We start from the raw sequence: 20,639 nt of genomic DNA, 5'->3' as shown, positions 1-20,639 counted from the left end.
TCGAGGTAACTGTCCAGTAGCCTCCTGGTGTTCACCGGGCACTGTTCCTCAGCCAGCCTGACTTTGATAGCTGGCCACCACGCGCTATCGAAGGCCCCCTCTATATCCAATGACACCAAGACAATTAGCTTCTTCAGCCTTAACTTGTCCTGTACGTGCTTTATTAAAGTATAGAGGGCGTCTTCGGTGCTCTTCTGGGGCATAAAGCCAAACTGACGAGTACTAAACCGCGGCACAAGCTGCCATTTCATTCGTGCTACTACCATCCTCTCCAGGACCTTCCCCAAGACCGGCAGGAGACCTATCGGTCTATATGACTTGGGGCTCTGGTAATTTTCCTTGCCCGGTTTTCGGAGGACGACCACCGTAGCCTCCTTCCAGAGGTCCGGGAAGTGTGCCAATTCTAGGCATTTGTTGTAAAGGGCAAGGAATACGTCCGGGTCCTGGTAGATCGCTCGACTACAGATGTCTGACGTGAATCCATCCGATCCAGGGGCTTTCTTGGGATTCGGTATGGTAGGTTACTACAGATTGGAAGTCAGACGTGAAGTGGCTTTGGCGACTTACCTGTTAAGAGTTCTGAGAGGTGACATAAAAAATTCGGGTCTTCTAACAGAGATAGGTTTTTGTGTACCGGACGAGTACGTGGGGCGGCGGCGCAGGCCGCGGCTGCTGGTGGTGCCGCGCGCGCGCACTAACTTGCTGCAGCGCGCGCCGCTCACCCGCGCGCTGCGCACTCTCAACACGGTGGCTGACCACATCGACATATTTAACTGTACACTGAGCGAGTTCACAAGGGCCACTTACTGTGTAGTATGTAAGGATTAGTAGTTATTTTTCTAGATATAGTTAAGGAGATATTAATTGTAAGTAGGTACTAAGTCGCATTAGATTTAAGTCTGTAAAGGCATAGTAACTTGGAGATGAATAAATAAATAAATAAATAAATCGTCCCCATCGCTGTCGACTGGAAGCGTGCCCAAAAGGCTGGCAGCATTACCTCGTTGGATCGTTATGCTTATCCTTTGTCCGAGGTAATAGCCAGCCCTTACGTCACGAGAAGCGTCAACCAGCTGCCTAGAGAGTTCTTTAAATAAAATGTGGGCATTCGGACCCCACGGCCCAAAGGTTTCAACCTCAAACGGTGTGGCAAATATGTAGTTTTTAATTAAAATGTAAATAAAAAGAAATAATGATAACTTTAAATAAAATAATTATTTCATTTCAGAAACGTACAAAAATGTTTGCCTTCTGTGACGTTTTTTTATTATTTCCGAACGTAACATAGTAAACGTCATCCATGAAAAATGTTAAATGTCACTCCGGTTAGTTTCGACGTACACACCATATTTTCAGCATAACAATTACTCCTGTCTCTTTCATTTTTAGGTTGTAAGAAAGAGAGATCCATTAATGACGTTCAAGTTTCTGTACGACTGGCTAATAAAATTAGAGACTGACGTTTCACCGTGACTTATAACTTACATTTTATTTTGATAAAAATAAATAAACATGTTTTAATTTCGAATACAAAGCCTTGAATAATATTTAAGGATAAATATAGAATTTTGTTTACTACCACAACTAGTCTGAATGAGGAGATAGTGTTTGGTAGGAAAATCTATACAAAATGAAGTATTCAACATCGCCTACTCCTAGCTTGAATAACTACCCTAGGAGTACGTCTCCGTTGCCAGCGCCGGCGAATTACCAGCCCACGACAGCCAGTGCTGCTGTGAAGCGCTACAAGTACATCAGAAGACTGTTCAAATTCAATCAGATGGACTTTGAGTTTGCTGCATGGCAAATGGTGTACCTGTTTGTGTCCCCTCAAAAAGTGTTTAGGAACTTCAATTATAGAAAACGTAAGTATTATCTGAATTCAACATATATGCAACCAATAAATTGTGGAAACTTGATATCTTGTTAACACAAAGTTTCTGTGAGACAAACTTTGAACTGTGACCTAAATAACTCACGGATAAATAGTTATAGATGTTCTTCTTCTTTCGTGTCGATGACATGTCTTATAGTGAGACTACACTTTGTCAGCCCAATATGCCGCCACAGGGAGAGCACAGCCGGATGCGCTCATTAGGTCCTGCTGCGAGCAAGGATGTTATAGATGTTAAAACATGAAAAAAAATCTGCAATCATATTATTTTATCTACCAATTAATAAGAAGCTAAAGCTACTTTTCATTTTACATTTGTGTGTAAAAGTTATTCTCCATACCTAAAAACCAAGGAAGGTATAAATAAATGTATATACAGCATTATGTAAAATATAATTATTCTTAATTTCAGACACAAAATCACAGTTTGCAAGGGATGACCCAGCATTCCTAGTTCTTCTTAGTGTATGGTTATTCTGTAAGTATACAACAGTCTTTACTTCTTTAATTCAATTATATGACAGCTCACAAGGTTATTCCCACACTACGCTATCAATTGCTATTGCTAATCTTATCAGTAATCTTACAAGTTCTTATCAGCCTCCTCAGTAACATCTCAAACACATATGAAATAAATGGTCCATAGGATAGGAATTGAACACAATAATAAATACACATATTTAGCTGCATGCAGTGAGACTAAACGCCAACCCCAACTTAGTAAGGAAAAGACTAGACAGATGAAAGCTTCAACATATAGCATACTTAAAATTTTCATAATAATTAATCACTCAAATCACCCTATTTTTTATAAAATTTATTTATCTTTGTAGGTAATCGCTAAATGTCCCCTTATTTTTTGTGACACAAATCATCTATCTATATAAATAAAAATGAATTGTTGTATGTTAGTCTGATTAAAACTCGAGAACGACTGGGCCGATTGAGCTGATTTTGGTTTTAAAATGTTTGTAGAGGTCCAGGGAAGGTTTGAATGATACGAAGTTCGCGGGATCAGCTATCTATATAAATAATAATGAATTGTTGTACGTTAGTCTGATTAAAACTCGAGAACGGCTGGGCCGATTGCGCTGATTTTGGTTTTAAAATGTTTGTAGAGGTCAAGGGAAGGTTTGAATAATACGAAGTTCGCGGGATCAGCTAGTTATGAATAATAATCTTAAACTTATCAATAATCTTAAACTTTTAAGCACATTAATATAATTATACCATATATTTGTCAATAATAAACATGTTTATTTGTTATTCCAGTATCGTCAATATGCCTGGGGCTGGCGATGACCCTGACAGCGGGGAAGGTGGCGTTGTTCGTGCTGTTTGTTGTGTTTGTAGACTTTATCGGAGCTGGAGTTGTTGTGTCCACATTGTTATGGTAAGTGCATAAACCAGTATGAATTTCTCATGTTTATCAAAATAATGCAGAATATTTCATCATTTTATAGTATACCTTTTTAAATTAGTGATAAATGAATACAAGAGATATTCATACACATGATAATTTTTATGTCCCAAGTTACTTTAAGTAGGAGTTTCCTGAAGGCGAGATTCGTACTTTAGGATTAATCTTAGATTTCAATTCAGTGTGCGGCACTGTGATGCACACAAATATTTTTGCTGACCTACCTGCCCTAGTAAACAGTAAAAAATGCATTGGAACATCTAAAATGTCAAGAAAAGTCTTAACACTATTGATTAGCTAGACTTGTCTCATTTCCTTTCTACCCTTACTTAAAAAATCTGCTAATACAGTGATATAATAATGTTTTCAAAAACCTACAGGTATGTAAGTAACAAGTACCTGCGCCGCGACCAGGACGGGCCCGACGTGGAGTGGGGGTACGCCTTCGACGTGCACATCAACGCCTTCTTCCCGCCGCTGTCGCTGCTGCACTTCTTCCAGATCGTCTTGTTTGAGAGTGAGGCTTACTCATAACTTACACAAAGCCAACACTGGCAGCCAATAAGACTAGCAACCATCGCTGGCTTGGTATTTGCCTCAGTTTTTCAAGCGCTGGTGAAAACCTCCACAGGACTGGCGCCAGCATTACTGGCTTCGTGTAATGTCTGCATTGCGTTATTATGTTATGGTTTGAAATGAAATGTTTCTATTGTTTGTATTCTACAAACTTAAAAATACGAATACTACCTCCTAAAACGTTGAATTGGAGAAAAAGTTTGTGAATCGTGACATACTTATAAACACAAATACATTTATAATTATAAACGGCAACAGAACACAAGCTGCCGTTGGTTAGGGCTCCACAAAACGCGCCGTTTCAAGGAGTAGGTACCGTCTTCTGTCCGTCAGTTGCACAAAGGTCCATTAAAGTTAAAGCTTCATTAAATCTATTGCTGACACGTTATCTTGGTGACAAAGAAAGAGTCAGCAAATAGATTTAAATAAGCTTTTCGAGTCAGTCCAGTAGTTATTAAAATACATCTTTATTGATTATATTTATTTCATTTCAGATGTGTTGTTCCGGGAAACGTTCCTATCGTGTCTGGTGGCGAACTCGTTCTGGCTGGCATCTATCATCTACTACCTATACATCACATTCTTGGGATACAGCAGTAAGTATTATACCTATTATTCATACATACACGCCCACCTTACATAACACCACTATTAAAAAAAACGTCAAATCTAACGTTCCGTTTAGGTTCGAAACTAAATTGCACATTGGACTTTCAGATTACGGAAAACTTGTCGATTCGGGTAAGTCTGAACTTAAATGGGGATTTTTTTATATAAGCATTTAAAGTAAAAGTGGGTAACATATACGTGGTTTCATTAAACGCCGTAAAATGTTGCTAAGCAATATACTAATACGAAGTCAATGATGTGGGCTGACTATTTTGTATCTAACACATTTTTATTCCCTGGACCACTATGACAAATATTCCGTGTCTATTTACAAGGTTCACATGTTTATAAATTCGATAATTCGTTTTTAAGTGAAGGACATAAGTTGATGTGGGTGGTTGTTTGATTGAGTGGCTATAGGTACTTACAGGTCATGGATATTGTAGTATAACAGTGTGATTTCGTAAAGTTATCTCTCTATACTACTATTAACTATTTCGCATTCCACATATTCCATGTGAAAAAAAAAACTCAAAAATATCAGCTTATAACCTACCACCTTTGTCCTCAGATCTCCCGATGCTGCAAAACGCTCGAGTGTTCCTCTTACCACTACCAGTGCTGGTCCTCTCATACCTGGCTACCCTCGCGATGGGGTGGAACCTCAGCGAGATGCTCATGCACTTCTACAAGATGAGGGTCCTACAGTGATTGAGAACCAGTGCATCATTTAGGAGTTGGAGATGCAATTTTTCTATCTAGTGTATTGTTAATACGGGATTTCGAGGAGGAAGGATGGGACTGCATATTGTATTATTAACTAGCTATACCCCGTGGTTTTATCCGCGAACCCCGATAAAAGGTACCACCTATCTCCATGCCATTTTCATCTCAAACGGTTCAGCCGTTTAATATAATAATATTTCCACACACCCAAACGAACCTCGCGCTTTTAAGTGTGGTAAAGACCCTTTGTAACTTAAAGAACTGTATGTCTACTCACTAAACTTTTTAATGAAGAACATTACAAAATGCTGTCTTATTTAAAAACTTCAAATATACAGTGAAAACAATGTTTTTAACGTTAAACATTTTTAGTGAGTAGATTTAGACACTTGACTGGAAATTAACATTTAAAGATATCACAATAACATGTACTGTAAGTGAAGCAAAATAAGCAATGATATCAGAGTGCCACTTCGTATGGAATGTATGTCCTCATAGATAGCAATCAATTACACGATGTACGACTGGTATATAATAAATTAATTAATGTATAGCATTTATACTAATTTTGAAATCTTCTTAAGACATTAAAAATGTCCTCGATTCCTAATGTCCATTGATATTAAAAACAATACATTCAAATGAGCATGTAACATAATGTAACAATTATTGAAATTATTTTGTTAAAATTACATCATTTTGTAAATAGTAATATAATTATATTTTATAAGAAATAAATAAAATAAATTAAACTACGTTTATCTGATTGTATTTAATTTATTGGATCAAAAGGTATATAATCATAATATATTTTAAAGTAATGTCTAATTTCTACTGACTGATAAATATAAATCATAATCTAATCATCATCAAGTACAATGACCTCGTCCGAGGTGATGGGTTTGGGTCGCTCCGTGAAGGGCAGCTGTTTCTTAGCATCAGGTTTCTTCATCACCGGCTTAGGAACCGAAGTCTTGGTAATGGTGAGGGAAGATGGCAGTTTACTTATAGAAGCATTTATATCGTGACTCTTAGATATGGGATGGTGTTTCTGTCGTTCAGCCAGTTTCTCCTGCAAGGTCTTGCCAGGGCTGACTTGCTGGTGCGGCATCGGCGGCTTCGTGTGAATAGCAGCATTCATGGTAGATGCTGTCGACATGTGCGCCTGCGCAGGCATCGTATGCGACGCGTGAGATGTAGAATGAGCCGCTCCGAATGAAGAAAGATTAGCACTCATTGAAGCAGGTAAGTTTTGCAGCACCGTTCCCATACTCGGAGTCAGAGGCGTCGAAGCTGATTTCTGAAGAGTACTTATGACAGGTGTGGGCGCCGCTTTACTTACTGCAGGCATCGTAGGCGCAGTGAATGATTTTGATGTTTTCAATTGCGGGTTACTTGGCTGGCGCACTGACCCCTGCTTCGGACCCCGCTTCTGCTTCTTCACGGGCGGCATGAACGATGAGAAACTCTGACCAAGAAACTGGCGATAGAATTCTGCTTGAAACGAATTTTGCAGACTACTTTGTAAGGTAGATTGTAAATTGTGTTGCAATGACGGGTAGCCAGCGAGGCTCATATTAGATAGGTAAGATAAGGACAGAGCGGCTGCTGCTTGCTGAGAGAGCACGGGGTCGTTCAACATCGGTAAGTAGCTCTGGAACGCGGCGGCCATGTCATGCGCCGACAGTTTCGGTAAACCAGTACCTAAAGCTGATGCTGCTGATGTTGAAGTTGGTGGAGCCTTCTGTTCAGGCTTCGACGGCGCAGTGGCAGTCGAAGTCGTAGCTTTCACAGTCTCAGCAACAGCAGCCTTAGCAGCTTGTTTCTTCTGAGCGTTCTGACTCTTGTCCAAACTAGCCATCGTCGCTTCATGCTTCAGTTTCTGTATCAACTTCTGACAGTATTTCATGCTGATGTCGACAAGATTTGCGTTTTCGGCGATCGTCTCGCTTGTAGCTAGCTTGTAACCTTCAATTAGTAAGTTCGTGAATTGCTTAGAGTTTGGCTGCTTTTGAGCTCTTTGATATGCTCTGTAGATATCCAACATTAAACTATTAAGAGCCTGCCGCTCGACCTCATTGCTCTTCAAGTCCGCTTGCTGGCTGAACTTAGTCAGCTGACCTTTGAGAGACTGGATACAGAGTGAGAACGCTTGCTGTGCCAATTCTTCTCTGTCAGAGTCACGTAAATACTTTTTGTCGGGATCAGGCGTTCTGTTCAAATGTAAACTTAGATCTAATAGAGTTTTGTGATCATCTATCTCTTTCAATATTTCCAGAGTAAGAAGGACAGAGCGATTCATGTGGAAAATGAAGCCGCCAGGTCTATCTATTTCTTGTGGAGGTATCTTCCAAATATTGTTGAAGAAGTTGGAGGGTTTTCTCTCACTAAATAGTCCTCCCAATTTCTGACCTAATCTTGAAGTGAAATTGGATAACATGAGATCTCGACAGCGCTCGATGTCTTTGCCTTTTTTATAATAGAAGTGGTAGTGAGCAAGTCTGTATATAGCCTTGTAATGTGGAGGGAAGCGACTCGCGCAGTCTTCCAACGCGTCGAGACAAGCCGACACGATCTTCATAATCTCATCGTCCGTCAGAGGCTTGGCGTCGTTGGCAGACTTTGAGGAGTTCTCGCTATCACTGCTCGAGTCGCTGCTGCTGTCTGATGAGGACTCACTGGAACTGGAGTCTGAGGAGGACGTGGAAGACGTACTGCTTGAACTTTCACCTTTCTTCTCACCGTCAGTCGCATCTTTCTTCTCGTCGGACTTCTCTCCTTCCGGTGTTATTTCTTTGATGGGTTCTACTGGAGCAGGGGCAGGTGGCACTGCCGGCGGTGGCGATTTTTCGTCTAGAACGATGACTTCTTGTTTATTTTCTTCTACGGCCGCAGCTGGTTTCTTTTGAGCGACGTCTGTGCTCGGCACAATAGGCTCTTTAGGCGTCCTTTCTGTATCATAGGAAGCTGATCGCCTAACCTTTGCCGCTGCCGCTTCCATCTTCAATCTCTTAGCCTCGTAAGACTCTTCCTCGCCAGCGTCGCTTATAGATCGCTTGAGAATATTCGCCGCGTGAATAGGTTCCGCAGGTTTGGGTTCTGTGTTTGTTTCTAGTTCTGCCCCACCATCCTTTTTTGCTTTTTTCGTAAAAGGTCCCTTCTTCCATTCATCGATGCACGTGGAAAACACCTTACCCACTGATGTAGGTATAGGCTTGTTTTCATGCTGTTCGATGTATTTTAAAATAGACGCATGAATCCGATAGTGCATCTCTAACACTTCAATGGACAGATGCGGTGGGGTCGTGTAGTTTATCTTCAATGGATAAGTAGCGTCGCTCTCTTGTAAACTCTTCACGGCCTTCATGTAATAATCTAAGTACACAGACGGAGGCTTGTTGCGCTTCTCGCCCACTTTGCCTAACATATAGAAGTGCAGCCAGGTTTCCTCCTCGTGGCTGGTCTGCGCCTCCTTATTGTCGCTCAGTTCGTTCAGCACAGTAACAAAACTTTTTTGTGTCGTGTCTAACATATCTTCCTTTTGTTTTTCTAAAGATTCAAAATCCTCCATACTCAATGACTCGCTGGCTTGTTTCAGAACCCGGGAGCAAAACGAGTGAACTGAATAAGCGAACATTCCATACTCCGTCCACATGTGACACAGCGTGGGGTCTAACTCCACGGTCCTTTTGAAACAACGTATAACAGCTTTTGCAGGATTCAAATATTCTCTTTCATGATTGAGATTTTTGCAAGAATTCAGCATTCGATCTAAATTAACGGCTTTGGCGAGAGATATCCTCGCCCATGATTCTACTCTATCATTGTTTACGGCGACATCCAACTTGTTGAACTTCACTCCTAATTTAACTTCTTCCTTTTTATAATAATAATCTCCCAGTAAAAAGTAAATATCCCGCATTTTGTAAGGTAACAATGATGTAGTGTTCGGTAATTTGTCTTCTAATCCTTTAATGAATTTGTCGATATCCGGAAGGTATTTCTGAGGGTCACACTCTGGCGGCAACAGCGCCAATATCTTATGGAACAACTGTTCCGAGTCAGCTGTGATGCCAGGTAGCTTGCCTTCGAGGGCCGGCAATGTTGGCGGTCTGAATATCTCGTACAACTGCTGAGCTCTCTTCCAATCTAAGGTTGCCGCCGGCACATTGTGGTCAACGAGGTATTTTATCTTATTCTTTCTTCCGGGGTGTCCAAACAAACAGTAAACACACTGCTCCATGTACTGAACAACTTGTTCCAGAGATTTAGCTAAAGAAGGAGATCGCAACCTCGGTACAACCGTGTCTAAAGTAAAATAGAGTAGTCTCCCTTCAGACTTACAACACCAACCTCTTTTGCCAAGCTGTTCATGTGCAATAAACAACACCATTATAGGATTGGGAACTTCATCGCCCTCATCTTTCTCCGTATCTATTCTAGCCCTCCCTTGATCCTCTTCCCTTTGAAGTATGTAATGCATAATGATCCATGGAATGACAGTTCCAAAAGGCATTTCAGATGCATTGGTTTCCACTTGATGGCCAATAACTCTAATGAGGTCTTCTAAACCCTGACTGAGTTCCTTTGGGGTTACAGTATCTAAGCAAGTCAAGCCTTCTGTTGTGAGAATATGTTCCATACAGCAAAGGATCTTAACAACTGTCAGGGTCCACTTATCATATTCTGGAGATCCTGTGGTGAATCTGAAGTAATGTTTAAGAGCTTCGTGTAGACAGATCAGTGACCATTTAAAGCATTCATCAGGTTTATCTAAAGCCCAGTAAGTGTCTAATATAACAGCTAAATGTACTGCAAAATCTAGAGCTACGTCTTCTTCATTCCGGGCCATTGTTTTACAGTGATCAAAAGTATCAATCACTATAGATAACACCTCATCATAATTGCCCCTCTCATATAAATCCATGACTGTGGCAAGCCTCTTATTTCTCTCAAGAAATTTTATACCAGCAAAAACTTCAGTCTCATTGACTATCGGTTTGAATGTAAAATTGACAATATTCAAATTGTATGTATCATGATGTTCACCCATGGCTTCAAATTCAAATAGGAGCTGATGCAAGCAATCGAGGGCAAATTCATTGCACTTGTTTAACAGCTGTATGTGTAACCTTACCCAGAGGTACCGTAGATTCAAGTCTAAGCACTCTGTAGTATCAAAGATTTGTGGCCTTAGATTTAATATGATGCCTATAGTTTCAATGACGCTCAAGTCATGTTGTTGCTTGTCATCTGGAACATTTGCGTTGAACTTCTCATTGACTGTAAACTCTTCTACAAGTAGGTTGACGTTGGTGTAATGTAGCAATTCCTCATCATTATCACTGGTGCATGAAGGAATATCAATGTGTGTAAGATAGCATTTGTTAGCATCAACAAACACATCAGGCAGACCTTCTGGCCACTTCTCCCTCCATTTGCCAGCTAAAATAATCAGGTAATCTTTTAATATATCAATGATATCCCTTTTGTTTTCAGTGTATTTGTTGATAAAATGCTTTACATCTTTTTGTTCCTCTTCTGAACCAAAATACTCCTTAACTTCTTCAGGTTTTTCCTTCTCCTCAAATAGTTTGTCAAGATTTGTTATATCTGGTGAAGTTTCTCTAGCCTGATTTTCTTTCTTCTCTACCATTTCAGGGACTAGGTAAATGGGCACCATTTTGCGAAGTGTCTCATAGATGTTATTGTCTTGATCCTGCTTGCCAGTTGTCTTTTTTCTCCCAGATTTTCGCTTGCACCACTCCCACATCCGTAGGAAGCTTAGAGCACTGCCTCTCCTTCTTACAGGTGTTTTTTTGGGTATTTTACTGTCTGTAGGAGTTTCAGGGGCTTCAGGAGCCATTTCAACATCACTCTCAGCTGCATCTACCTTTTCAGTATCAGTTGCTGCCTTATCTTTGTCTGACAAATCATTATTTTCATTCTCTGAGACATTTTCAGGATTCTTCTCTGGGTCTGTGACAGGTTCTTCAATCTTATTCTCTTCTGGTTCTGGTTCCTTAGGCTCCTCACACACTTCCATAGTCTCATCTTTATCTACTTTTTGATAAACCATTTCTAATTTGCATGCATGGCTGTAATAATGTTGAGCCATGTAGTGGTGCATGTGAACAAGAGAGTCACCAACTGATTTCCAGTTTAAATTGGTTACTGGTTTAACTAACTTCAAGTCTGGTAACACATATTTGAATTGCTCGGCTTTCTGTTGCTCTAGGTATATTTCATGGATGTCTTCTGCTTCTTTTAACAGTTTCAAAGCCTTTTCATCATCAAAGGGATCATCTTCCTTTTCATCCCATTTGTAGATAGGATTAAGATATTCCATGAAGTCTTTTATATAAGGATAGACAGTGTAGATATGTTTCCGGTAAGCTAGACCACGTAAGTATCCAGGATCTAGCTGTAATGCCTCATATATGGTTGAAATGCACTCTTCTTTGAAGTCAAGACCTAGGAGCAGGGTGACAATCTTGTCAAGACAAGGCCAGTGGCGAGGGTTGCATTCTGCGCCGTGTTGGAAAGCGCGCAGTGCCATCTCGTAGCGTTTGGCGCGCATACAGAGCTGCCCCAGGCGGTGCCACAGGGTGACATCCGTATCGTCAAGCTCAGATGCAGCACAGTAAGCCTCTATAGCCGCATCTACTTCCTCAGATACGCTCAACATAGTCGCCAGGTTTTTATACGATAAATATTTTAAGTTAAACAGAGGACCGGGAACTTTCTCGCCTGGTGCTGGTTTTTGCACTTCATGCAGTAGCTCCGTGTCGAGGAGGTCTCTGAGTAACTGGGTGGCATCTTTGAGATTGCCTTTTCGCTGAAGCTCCAAAGCCTTTGTATACTGCTGAAACGCTATCTGCTCTGACGCCTCCCTTGTTACTTCTTCTTCAGATCCACTCTCTTCCTCCGATTCCTCGTTTAAAGCGGAAATGCGTATCATCTTGGTTTTTGATTGGAATACATGTAATCATCGATTTTTAATGTAAATAAACAGCGCAACCGGCTCACGCTCAGGCCCGTTTGTTTGACAACTTTGACATTGACTTAACTGACTCTATTGTCATAGCCCATTTTCATAGCCTCAGTCAGCTGTATGATTGCCAACAACAGCCAGCCATATTGTATGTGCATTGATATTTTGTTGTGTTTTATTTTTCAACCAAATTATTATTTGTATTTGGAGAAGTTGGGATGTTAGAAAATTTTACACCAGAACATCAAAACAAAACACATTTCTTTCTATTATTTTGTTAGACATGAGCAAAGATAGATGTTTAGAAATTATTTTGAGAATATCCATATTATTTTCCCAACCCAAATGACATTGACATTTATATATGTCAAATAAAATGAAATTTTAGGTTATGTGATTACTGCGAGAGGAATTCCAAAAAAATAATACTTTGTTTACTTTTATACTAAAAGAAAAGGTAACCGAAAATGCTGTCTCAAAACTCACTACTAAAGCGTACCTGGCCAATGCTAGTTCAGAGCATGGAGGCACACAGAAAACCTAGATGGCTGCCCGTCGCCAAAAGCAAAATATATCGCATTCCCAAACGGCCAGTTATACCAGAGGAGGAGCGTTTAGAGCTGATGCGGCTGCACAATAACTACAAGACTCAGATGCGTTCTATTAGAAGGTTCTACCATGAGGAGATGATCAAAGAGCGGTCATCCCGAGAGAGTGCCAGTTCTGAGATGTCCAAGCGCATAGAGGCCGAGGAGTGGGTCAAGTGCGTGGAGCTGAACGACAACTGGAACAAGCAGGTCGCCGCCGAGAGGGAGGAGAGGAGGAAACACGAGGTGGCGGCGCTGGAAGAGTATGCTCTAAAGAGAATGGAAGCCCTCGATAAGCTGAAGGAAGCAAAGATCGCAAAGGCAGCTGAGGAAATCAGAAAACAGAAGGTATGTTGTTATTATCAAACCTAAAACTACAGCTAAGCTATTTATACAGCTTTTTACTTCAGAGGTAGACTTTGCTAGATAATATTTCTCATCAATCTCTTAGTAAATAATGATACATTATGTTTTGTGTCCAAAAATTATAAATCTTAATTTATTTATTTTTTCCAGGAACTGAGCAAAACCTTCATAACTCCAGAGACAATTGACGCAGCCATAGACCATGCTATTGCTAACCCTGTAGACTACAACTTTGCCATAGATTTGAAGGGCAACAAGTACGAGGGCAGAGACACACAGATAACCAGAAACCAAGGAAAGCAAGAGAAAGCAGCCAGTGCTAATGCTTAGGAAATTCAATAATAGATTGTTTTTTTGTAAATAATTTAGGTACAATAAAATATTATTTAAGAGTCAATCTTCATTTCTGTTTGTCTTTTCTAATCAACTATTTAACAAGTCTTGGTCAACCAGTTTTCATGACAATTCAAATTCTAGTGAATTGTCCTAAGAGTGAAATTCAACCAAAATATTTTGTTTGACACATTTGTCGCCAAACTGAATTTGTGAGTGCACTGCATGAATAAGGTTTATTTTTGCAAGAACAGGGTAGAGTTTTGTACATCCTTTAATTTAATGAATGATGAAAAAGTCCTGTGTTTCTTCTTCACATATTTTAATAGCATTTTACTCACCATTGCTAATAACACCACCTTTTTGCTAAAATTAAATAACACCCACATTTTCTATTGAATATAATTTGGTATCCCAATGCCTCTCCAGCGCCATGAAGCTGGCTTTCCCTCACCTTCACATTCTAATAGCACCTTATTTGTTAAAATGAAATAAAATCAACCCATATTTTGTAAGCAATAATATATTTGGCATCACACAGACATATGATGGAACATGGTCTCCCAGTGTGGCACGAGGTTCAGCTTGTGCTGCAGGTCCCCCAGCGCCACGAGGCTGGCGGAGCGCGACGCGTCGTCTGTGCCCACTGACATCACTTCCTGGTGGAACGCTGCCTTTGTGCCATAGCATACCTGTAACATGGTGTTTGTATCTTTTAGCAATTACTTTTTGCACAGTTGGGAAGTTTGATGGATTTTGTGAAATTTTCCGAGAAAACATATTTATGTAACTTCAAATGCCAGCCATTCAAAATTCCTTCTACACACTTTGGTTTAAATTAGAAACTATCGTGGTTTAGTCGCAGACACGCTTTCTGGAGGCCAAAGGCTCTAACAAAAAATGCCCAGCCAAACGTGACAGGAAGAAATAAAACGATGGCAGGGTAGTAATCTGAGTAGTGGTCTCTCGCCCACACAGAACCTTGGCCCTACATGCTAAAAAGGGCCTGCCAATAACTAGGTACCTCCAGCTTAAGCTCGTATAACTAACAGAAAATAACAAAGTACACTCACTTCAAACATGGTATCTCCTAACGCGAGGCTGACTCGTCCAGACCGATGTATTAAAAGTTTTCCAATTCGACCTTCTTCTAAATCTGGCAGTCGACATCTGTTGTCTACCTGTAATTAAAGAACTGTATAGAGACTAGTTTCTTGTTCCACACACCCATACCTACCTATTTGTGCTCGGAAATTAGTCCAAAGTCAAATGTTTTTATTTCAAATATGCCATTGCAGGCTCCTATGAAATTATTTGCGAGCCGACATCAAGTTTGGCGAGAACTACCCAATAATGTACCTAATCTTTGATTTTACTAAAAAGTGAATTATGTCACCGACATAAACTAATTTCCATAATGAAATGTAGCACAAGGCATAACAAGCGATTGGTCTCACGATACAATTTCATGCTATTATGAACCACCAATGAGTAGTACTGATATTTCGTCAACAGTCGTCATGTCAGGTTGGCCGAGTGGTCTAAGGCGCCAGATTTAAGCTCTGGTTCCCGAGAGGGAGCGTGGGTTCGAACCCCACACCTGACAAATATGGCCATCTTTTTGTTAACCATTTTTGGTAATTATTATGCATTTTTCTAAGAAATCACATCGATATTCCAAGGAAATAAAATTTTATGGACATCACCTCTAAAATTGTAAGTTACTGTATGACTACCCATATAGCATCCAGTGGAAGGTAGCATAATTATCGAGGCAAGCTACACGCTAATTTTTATCCGGGTTTGCCGGAGTTCCCACAGGACACGGAGAAGTCCGCCGATTGAGTGGTACAGACTTACTGGTTTTTCCTCCTTTTCCTCGCCAGTAGAAGTGGAAGGTTCATCATTTATTATCTTACGTCTAGGAGCGTCATCATCCACCTTACCACCGCGGCCTGGTAGCGAATCTGGTAACTGGAAACATCAGACACACGTACATAAGGTAGGTAATACATGGGCAAAGTTGCATCGACTTTAGGGCCAACATTTTTTACATAAGGATATAACTTTTAAACCCTTCAATTATGTCCAACCATACCTTATTTTAGAATCTATACTAATATTATAAAGCTGAAGAGTTTGTTTGTTTGTTTGTTTGAACGCTAGCGCGATCTCAGGAACTACTGGTCCGATTTGAAAATTTCTTTCAGTGTTAGATAGCCCATTTATCGAGGAAGGCTATAGGCTACTTTTTATCCCGGCACGGGAAGTAGTTCCCACGGGATGCGGGTGAAACCGCTGGCAGAAGCTAGTGCTTAATATACTGCTTAGGTAATCACTAAATAACGCTAAAATTAACAAGTGTAAGTGAGAAACGTGGGGTCTAATAGCCCCATCATTTTGTATCATACGTTCGAAAACTCGGAAGGGTCTCGAAATGCAATATTGCTTTCAACTATTAGAACATGTTAAAATTCAGCCTATACTGAAAAAATCCTTTATCAGGAGTTCCAAAATATCCTTACCTGTAACAATATAAGTGTGGGCTTCTCACTCCTCAGCAGATTGACTACATCTGTATTCTCAAACACTTCCTTGACGTCCGGCCGCGGTTTCTCTTCCACTTCGCTCAACACTGCAATGAAACTTATATCAAAACTTTACTTGACAATGTCGATATTAGGACAAGCCACCACCGAAAGCTTATAAGAACCATGATTTTGTACCAATTATTTATTAAAATAAATTATGGAATCGCTACTTTGCGGAAATGTGTGTATAGTTTGAGTGACGGGTCAATAATCCATAAAAATCAAACATATTTCGGTCAAGAATTAGAGCTTCTTTGCATAAATAGGATTTACATAAGCAAACTTGTGATACAAGCATGAAGTAAAAATTCCTAAGCGAATTTTTATGTGGCCTTAAATTATCATGAACCCATATTATGCTCCGTTTTAACGTAGTAAAACTCAATTCCACTAGGAATAATAAAAACCAAAATCTGTCATTGTTTTTCTTATTCCAATGGGTTTTCAATATTCGTTTAATTGGATTTTACTACATTTTCTGTGGAACACCGCATAACAAATTAGACAGCCTGAGGTCAACGCGCATTTTAGAAATTCTCATTGTAAAATCCAGCTAAATGAATAAACAATACAAAATAAACCATCATTTCGAAAACACAAGGAATGCATCGAAATATTGAAAGTGTACAGTTGACAGCACATCAAGCTACTCCAATCTGTCAGATTTACCCAATCAACATTATTTGCTTTAGTGATAATGTTGATAATCATCATCTGCCTAGCCTATTCTCTACTATGTTGAAGTCGATTTCCACTCCACTCGGATGCAGCTGAGTACTAGTGTTACCCGGGCTACCCAATAATCCATTGGTAAAAAAATTCTAAAAGTTAAAAAATCTAACAAAGAAAGGAGATTGGGCAAGAATGTATGAAGTTTGGTCCAAATGTCCACCACGAACGAGACCTATTTAATTAAATAGTCCACTTAATTTAGAGCAACTTTTACTAAGAAAGTAAAAAAAAAAACAATGCCAAACAAAAGTTATAGCCAAAAATGTATTCTTAATTTTCGGTAGTTTTTGTATGTTATCATTATTATCTTTTTATTTTATTCCACTTCCATTTCCGCACTTTATCTAAAACTAAGATGAGTAAGACACATTTGCATATAAACAGCCCATATTTTTTTGCCCTATGGATGACGAATCACTAAACCAATTGAGGCGCCAGAAGTGCTTGAATATACTCAGCGGTGTCTAGATCTAAGAAAGTTCGATGTAACTGGCGATGTCTTCTATCTAATAATGAACAATTCTATTTTGTCAGAAAGTACGAAAATCGAACATCACGAAAAGTAATTGAAAAAAAAATGAAATTGATAAAATCAATGCAATGAGTTTTTTGATTTTGCTATAACTTTTTTCTGGCATTATATTTTTTTTTTACTTTCATAACAAAAAATGTTCTATATTTAACGGGCTATCTAGCCATATAGGTCTCGTTCGTGGTGGACATTTGGACCGGAATCGCCCATTGTCCTTTGTCAGATTATAATAGCTTGATGTGCTGCCTGTACATATAAACTTAGTAGCTAGTATGTATGCATGTCTGCTGTATGCTAAAGCCGGTCCTTCGCCGATGGAAACAGTTCGCTCGGCGGTCGGGGCTGCAAATGTAATGTTTTTGCTGTACCTTGAGTTACGCGGAACACGGTTTTAGAGTAAAAAGAATAAGAATAAGAATAATTTATTGTTTATAAATTACAAGCAATTGTTTTGATTCCTGAAACTTACACTAGGATATATAGGAGTAAAAAGATGATGTACATTGAAAAATAAGACCTTTGTATATGTTAATTAGTTTGATAATGACTTTTTGTAGATGGTTTTCTGGGTAGAAGGAATTTTAAGTTCCTCTCATTATCTGAATTATTGATCTCAGCCTGTGCTATTTCTATATAAATTAAATATTTATAAAAAAAGTGAGTATATATAATAATATTAATAAAAAAAAATTTAATTAGCAATTTAAGTTATTATTACATTTCAGAGGAAAAAATGTAACTGTAGCTCTTTATTTTTTCCATTACCCAATGGAAGAAGAGTATGAAAAAGATAAAAACCTGAATTGCTGTGATATAAGGAGCAGTTATTGGAAATAATTGCATAATAATAACAGTGTCGATTACAAGGACTTGTTTTAAAAATGATCTACTACTAAAGCCCACATATTCCATGACCGTGTAACTCAAGTTATAGCGACAATTAGTACCGCAGTCGTCCTCCGGCTCGCGCTTGACGATCACCTCCTGTTTAACCTTCACGGTCGGTTTTACTTTGGACCAGCCTATAAATAACATCACTCTATGTTAGACATCTATGGTCAAACATAAAAACGTAATAAATTCTGAAAATTTGGGAAGATGCTTAAAGAAAAGAATTGTTCGTAGTAGAAGGTATTTTAAAATACTAAATGTATTATATCACAACAAAATGTGATCTAGAATATTTGAAACTTAGGCTGGTGTATAATTTTATTCTAAATCAAATTTCAACTTATTGATATTGTCCAACATAGAACTGAAATATACAGCATATGGAACTGACAACAAATTATAATTTATATTACAACATTCTATATTCATAAAATTCAAACAATCAACATAAACTATTAAAAAGTCTATCAAATTAATTACCTATTGATCTGAACAGCATCATTAATCCTTCAAAAATACCATAATCAAATGAAATACAACCCATATATAAAAAGATTTTGTACATACCACCATCATCCATGGGCAATTTGATAGGAGCATCCCTCTCAAGCACGTGCTTAAAGTCCTCACAGTTGTCTTCATCAGCCATGTTGCCGGACTCACCGAAAACTGATTTTATCTTTTGCTCTTCCAGTTCTCTGTCAATCTGAGCATTAGAATAACTATATTTAATTATTGCTATTTAGCGATAAGACTGCGATTTGTACTGTACTTTGTGTGTTGTGATGACCTGTGTTGTTAATTTTATTGGTGTACAATAAAGAATAATCTATCTATCTATTTTCTTAATTTGGGAACACAGGTGGATGTGTGTCGAAGAAAACCGTGAACTGAAATGTGGCAAGCTGTGGGCGACCTTTAGGGTCTAGCAGTGGACTTCTTTTGGCTGAAAAGACTGGCCACCAGAGGCAACTAATAATGTCACCAAGAAGTGACTATAAAATATTGTATAGAACTCGGTTTTCCTGCTTCAAAAAGGGATAATTACCCTGATATACTTGAGTAGCTTCCAATCAAGCAACTAATGATTTCACAATAGTCAAAATGTATGGACAAGTTACAACTTAGAATTATTTTATAAAGAATGTTTTCCTAGCTGAACTCCACCTCCAGATACTAAAGCAATTTAAAACTAGATATAATAAATATCTATTAAAATATTACCTTTATAACATCTTTAACTCTAATAGTAGGTTTCTGCATGGTTTGTACTGTATCTGAGGCTTCCCTGCCATATGAAGAACGAGAGGAATGCCGCTCAGCACTGCCCAAACCTGGAAAATTATACCAATACTATTTTACTAATATTTCTTGCAATTTTAATAATAATTGGTAATACACTTTTTTATTCATGGTGATGGAAAATATTGGCTGTTAATTCTTTAAATGTTGTTTAAATATGAAAGTCCTTGATTTCATATAGTTGAGAGATTTCATTAAAAATTAGAATAATTTTAGTTTTGGTTAAGCAGTTTCATGTGTCCATACATTTGTTGATAAGCAAAGGCTTTATAGAAATTAAAATTCTACCTTCTGAGAACACTCCACTGGATTTGATAATATTGGGTCCATTTCTGAAGTTCTTGTTTCTATCATTTCTTCTGTCCTTTCTGTCTTTGTCATCTTTCTTCTGATTGTTTTGTGGTTTTGATGGGCTGCAAGTATTATATTATATATAAATAAAAGCAGTAATTGATAGATAAAGGTGTAGTAGTGTTGGATATTGTGTTGGCACTAATCAAAATAAATAGAAATTGATGACATTAATTTGATTTCATTTTAGGTAGGCATACTTTTCATACAGCTACGCATTTATTGTTTGGATCTGACCTTTTACTATTTGCAATTTTTCGAAATTAAGTTAGTTAAGAAACCATAAGTAAGTATTCGTGCAATTTATCATGCAAGATCTGACAAACAATGTGAAACCTTTGTGCAACTAAAACATCGGATTAGAGTAACGTAGCACTGCATAAGTAATATATGAACATATTCACCCTTTGTTTTTGTTCCTGGACACGTTTAAATTAGGTGTAAACACTTTTTTATTGGTTTTAATTCCACCCAACGTGAGATCACGAGGAGGTTTGAAAGAAGCCAGGCGCTGCATAGGGTCGGGCCCCAGCCCATTAGTCTTGGAAGACTTGTCGTCCGACATTTTGTAGTCTAGATATTATTCTTACAAGCTCTAACTTAAACTTAATTTATAATAATATTCCTTTCTGAGTTTGTTTTGGTCTTCATGTGGTCTGTCATGAAGTTTGCTTTTTTTGACTATATTGACATTCTTTCTTGACAGTTCGTGGTTCGTGACACGCTTCGCACATT

The 20,639-nt window shown here is 38.7% G+C and overlaps 4 protein-coding genes and 1 non-coding gene across 7 annotated transcripts; 3 read left to right on the top strand and 2 right to left on the bottom strand.

Annotated features, from left to right (window-relative positions):
• The first annotated feature begins 1,434 nt into the window (after positions 1–1,434).
• On the top strand, positions 1,435–5,986 carry LOC124640728 (protein unc-50 homolog). Of its 2 annotated transcripts, XM_047178630.1 has the most exons (7): positions 1,435–1,865; positions 2,307–2,372; positions 3,167–3,287; positions 3,695–3,831; positions 4,385–4,486; positions 4,608–4,631; positions 5,071–5,986. In XM_047178630.1, the coding sequence occupies exons 1-7, from the start codon at positions 1,631–1,633 to the stop codon at positions 5,208–5,210; spliced, it is 825 nt and encodes a 274-aa protein (XP_047034586.1). In that variant the 5' UTR covers positions 1,435–1,630; the 3' UTR covers positions 5,211–5,986. The 2 variants fall into 2 exon arrangements, with proteins under 2 accessions (XP_047034586.1, XP_047034587.1); XM_047178631.1 differs by lacking the exon at positions 4,608–4,631 and having other exon boundaries at positions 1,436–1,865.
• On the bottom strand, positions 5,987–12,276 carry LOC124640721 (calcineurin-binding protein cabin-1-like). The gene has a single exon (XM_047178623.1). It carries the CDS (start codon positions 12,184–12,186, stop codon positions 6,085–6,087), a length of 6,102 nt encoding a protein of 2,033 aa, XP_047034579.1. The 5' UTR covers positions 12,187–12,276; the 3' UTR covers positions 5,987–6,084.
• A 236-nt stretch (positions 12,277–12,512) lies between these two features.
• LOC124640729 (probable 28S ribosomal protein S26, mitochondrial) lies at positions 12,513–13,575 on the top strand. Its single transcript, XM_047178632.1, has 2 exons — positions 12,513–13,154; positions 13,323–13,575. Exons 1-2 carry the CDS (start codon positions 12,687–12,689, stop codon positions 13,500–13,502), a joined length of 648 nt encoding a protein of 215 aa, XP_047034588.1. The 5' UTR covers positions 12,513–12,686; the 3' UTR covers positions 13,503–13,575.
• A 435-nt stretch (positions 13,576–14,010) lies between these two features.
• On the bottom strand, positions 14,011–20,592 carry LOC124640727 (DNA-directed RNA polymerase III subunit RPC4). Of its 2 annotated transcripts, XM_047178627.1 has the most exons (9): positions 20,309–20,592; positions 19,842–19,966; positions 19,476–19,585; positions 18,819–18,957; positions 18,308–18,382; positions 16,031–16,140; positions 15,366–15,479; positions 14,579–14,686; positions 14,011–14,197 (listed from the first exon to the last, which is right to left on the bottom strand). In XM_047178627.1, the coding sequence occupies exons 1-9, from the start codon at positions 20,467–20,469 to the stop codon at positions 14,039–14,041; spliced, it is 1,101 nt and encodes a 366-aa protein (XP_047034583.1). In that variant the 5' UTR covers positions 20,470–20,592; the 3' UTR covers positions 14,011–14,038. The 2 variants fall into 2 exon arrangements, with proteins under 2 accessions (XP_047034583.1, XP_047034585.1); XM_047178629.1 differs by lacking the exon at positions 18,308–18,382 and having other exon boundaries at positions 20,309–20,586.
• Trnal-uaa lies at positions 15,028–15,111 on the top strand. The gene has a single exon. It is a non-coding gene; the product is annotated as a tRNA-Leu (tRNA).
• Positions 20,593–20,639: the final 47 nt, after the last annotated feature.

This window comes from Helicoverpa zea, chromosome 21, assembly GCF_022581195.2.
Source record: "Helicoverpa zea isolate HzStark_Cry1AcR chromosome 21, ilHelZeax1.1, whole genome shotgun sequence".
Lineage (NCBI taxonomy): Eukaryota > Metazoa > Arthropoda > Insecta > Lepidoptera > Noctuidae > Helicoverpa > Helicoverpa zea.
This window is presented reverse-complemented; position numbering and strand designations above follow the sequence as displayed.

Coding starts and splice junctions, on each gene's coding strand:
- LOC124640728 (XM_047178630.1), top strand. CDS start 1,631: ATGAAGTATTCAACATCGCCTACTCCTAGCTTGAATAACTACCCTAGG. Junction 3,288..3,694: donor GTTGTGTCCACATTGTTATG/GTAAGTGCATAA, acceptor AAAAACCTACAG/GTATGTAAGTAACAAGTACC. Junction 4,487..4,607: donor CACATTCTTGGGATACAGCA/GTAAGTATTATA, acceptor TTGGACTTTCAG/ATTACGGAAAACTTGTCGAT.
- LOC124640721 (XM_047178623.1), bottom strand. CDS start 12,186: ATGATACGCATTTCCGCTTTAAACGAGGAATCGGAGGAAGAGAGTGGA.
- LOC124640729 (XM_047178632.1), top strand. CDS start 12,687: ATGCTGTCTCAAAACTCACTACTAAAGCGTACCTGGCCAATGCTAGTT. Junction 13,155..13,322: donor AGGAAATCAGAAAACAGAAG/GTATGTTGTTAT, acceptor TATTTTTTCCAG/GAACTGAGCAAAACCTTCAT.
- LOC124640727 (XM_047178627.1), bottom strand. CDS start 20,469: ATGTCGGACGACAAGTCTTCCAAGACTAATGGGCTGGGGCCCGACCCT. Junction 18,958..19,475: donor GAGTTAAAGATGTTATAAAG/GTAATATTTTAA, acceptor TCTAATGCTCAG/ATTGACAGAGAACTGGAAGA. Junction 16,141..18,307: donor CGAGCCGGAGGACGACTGCG/GTACTAATTGTC, acceptor GTTTCATTGCAG/TGTTGAGCGAAGTGGAAGAG.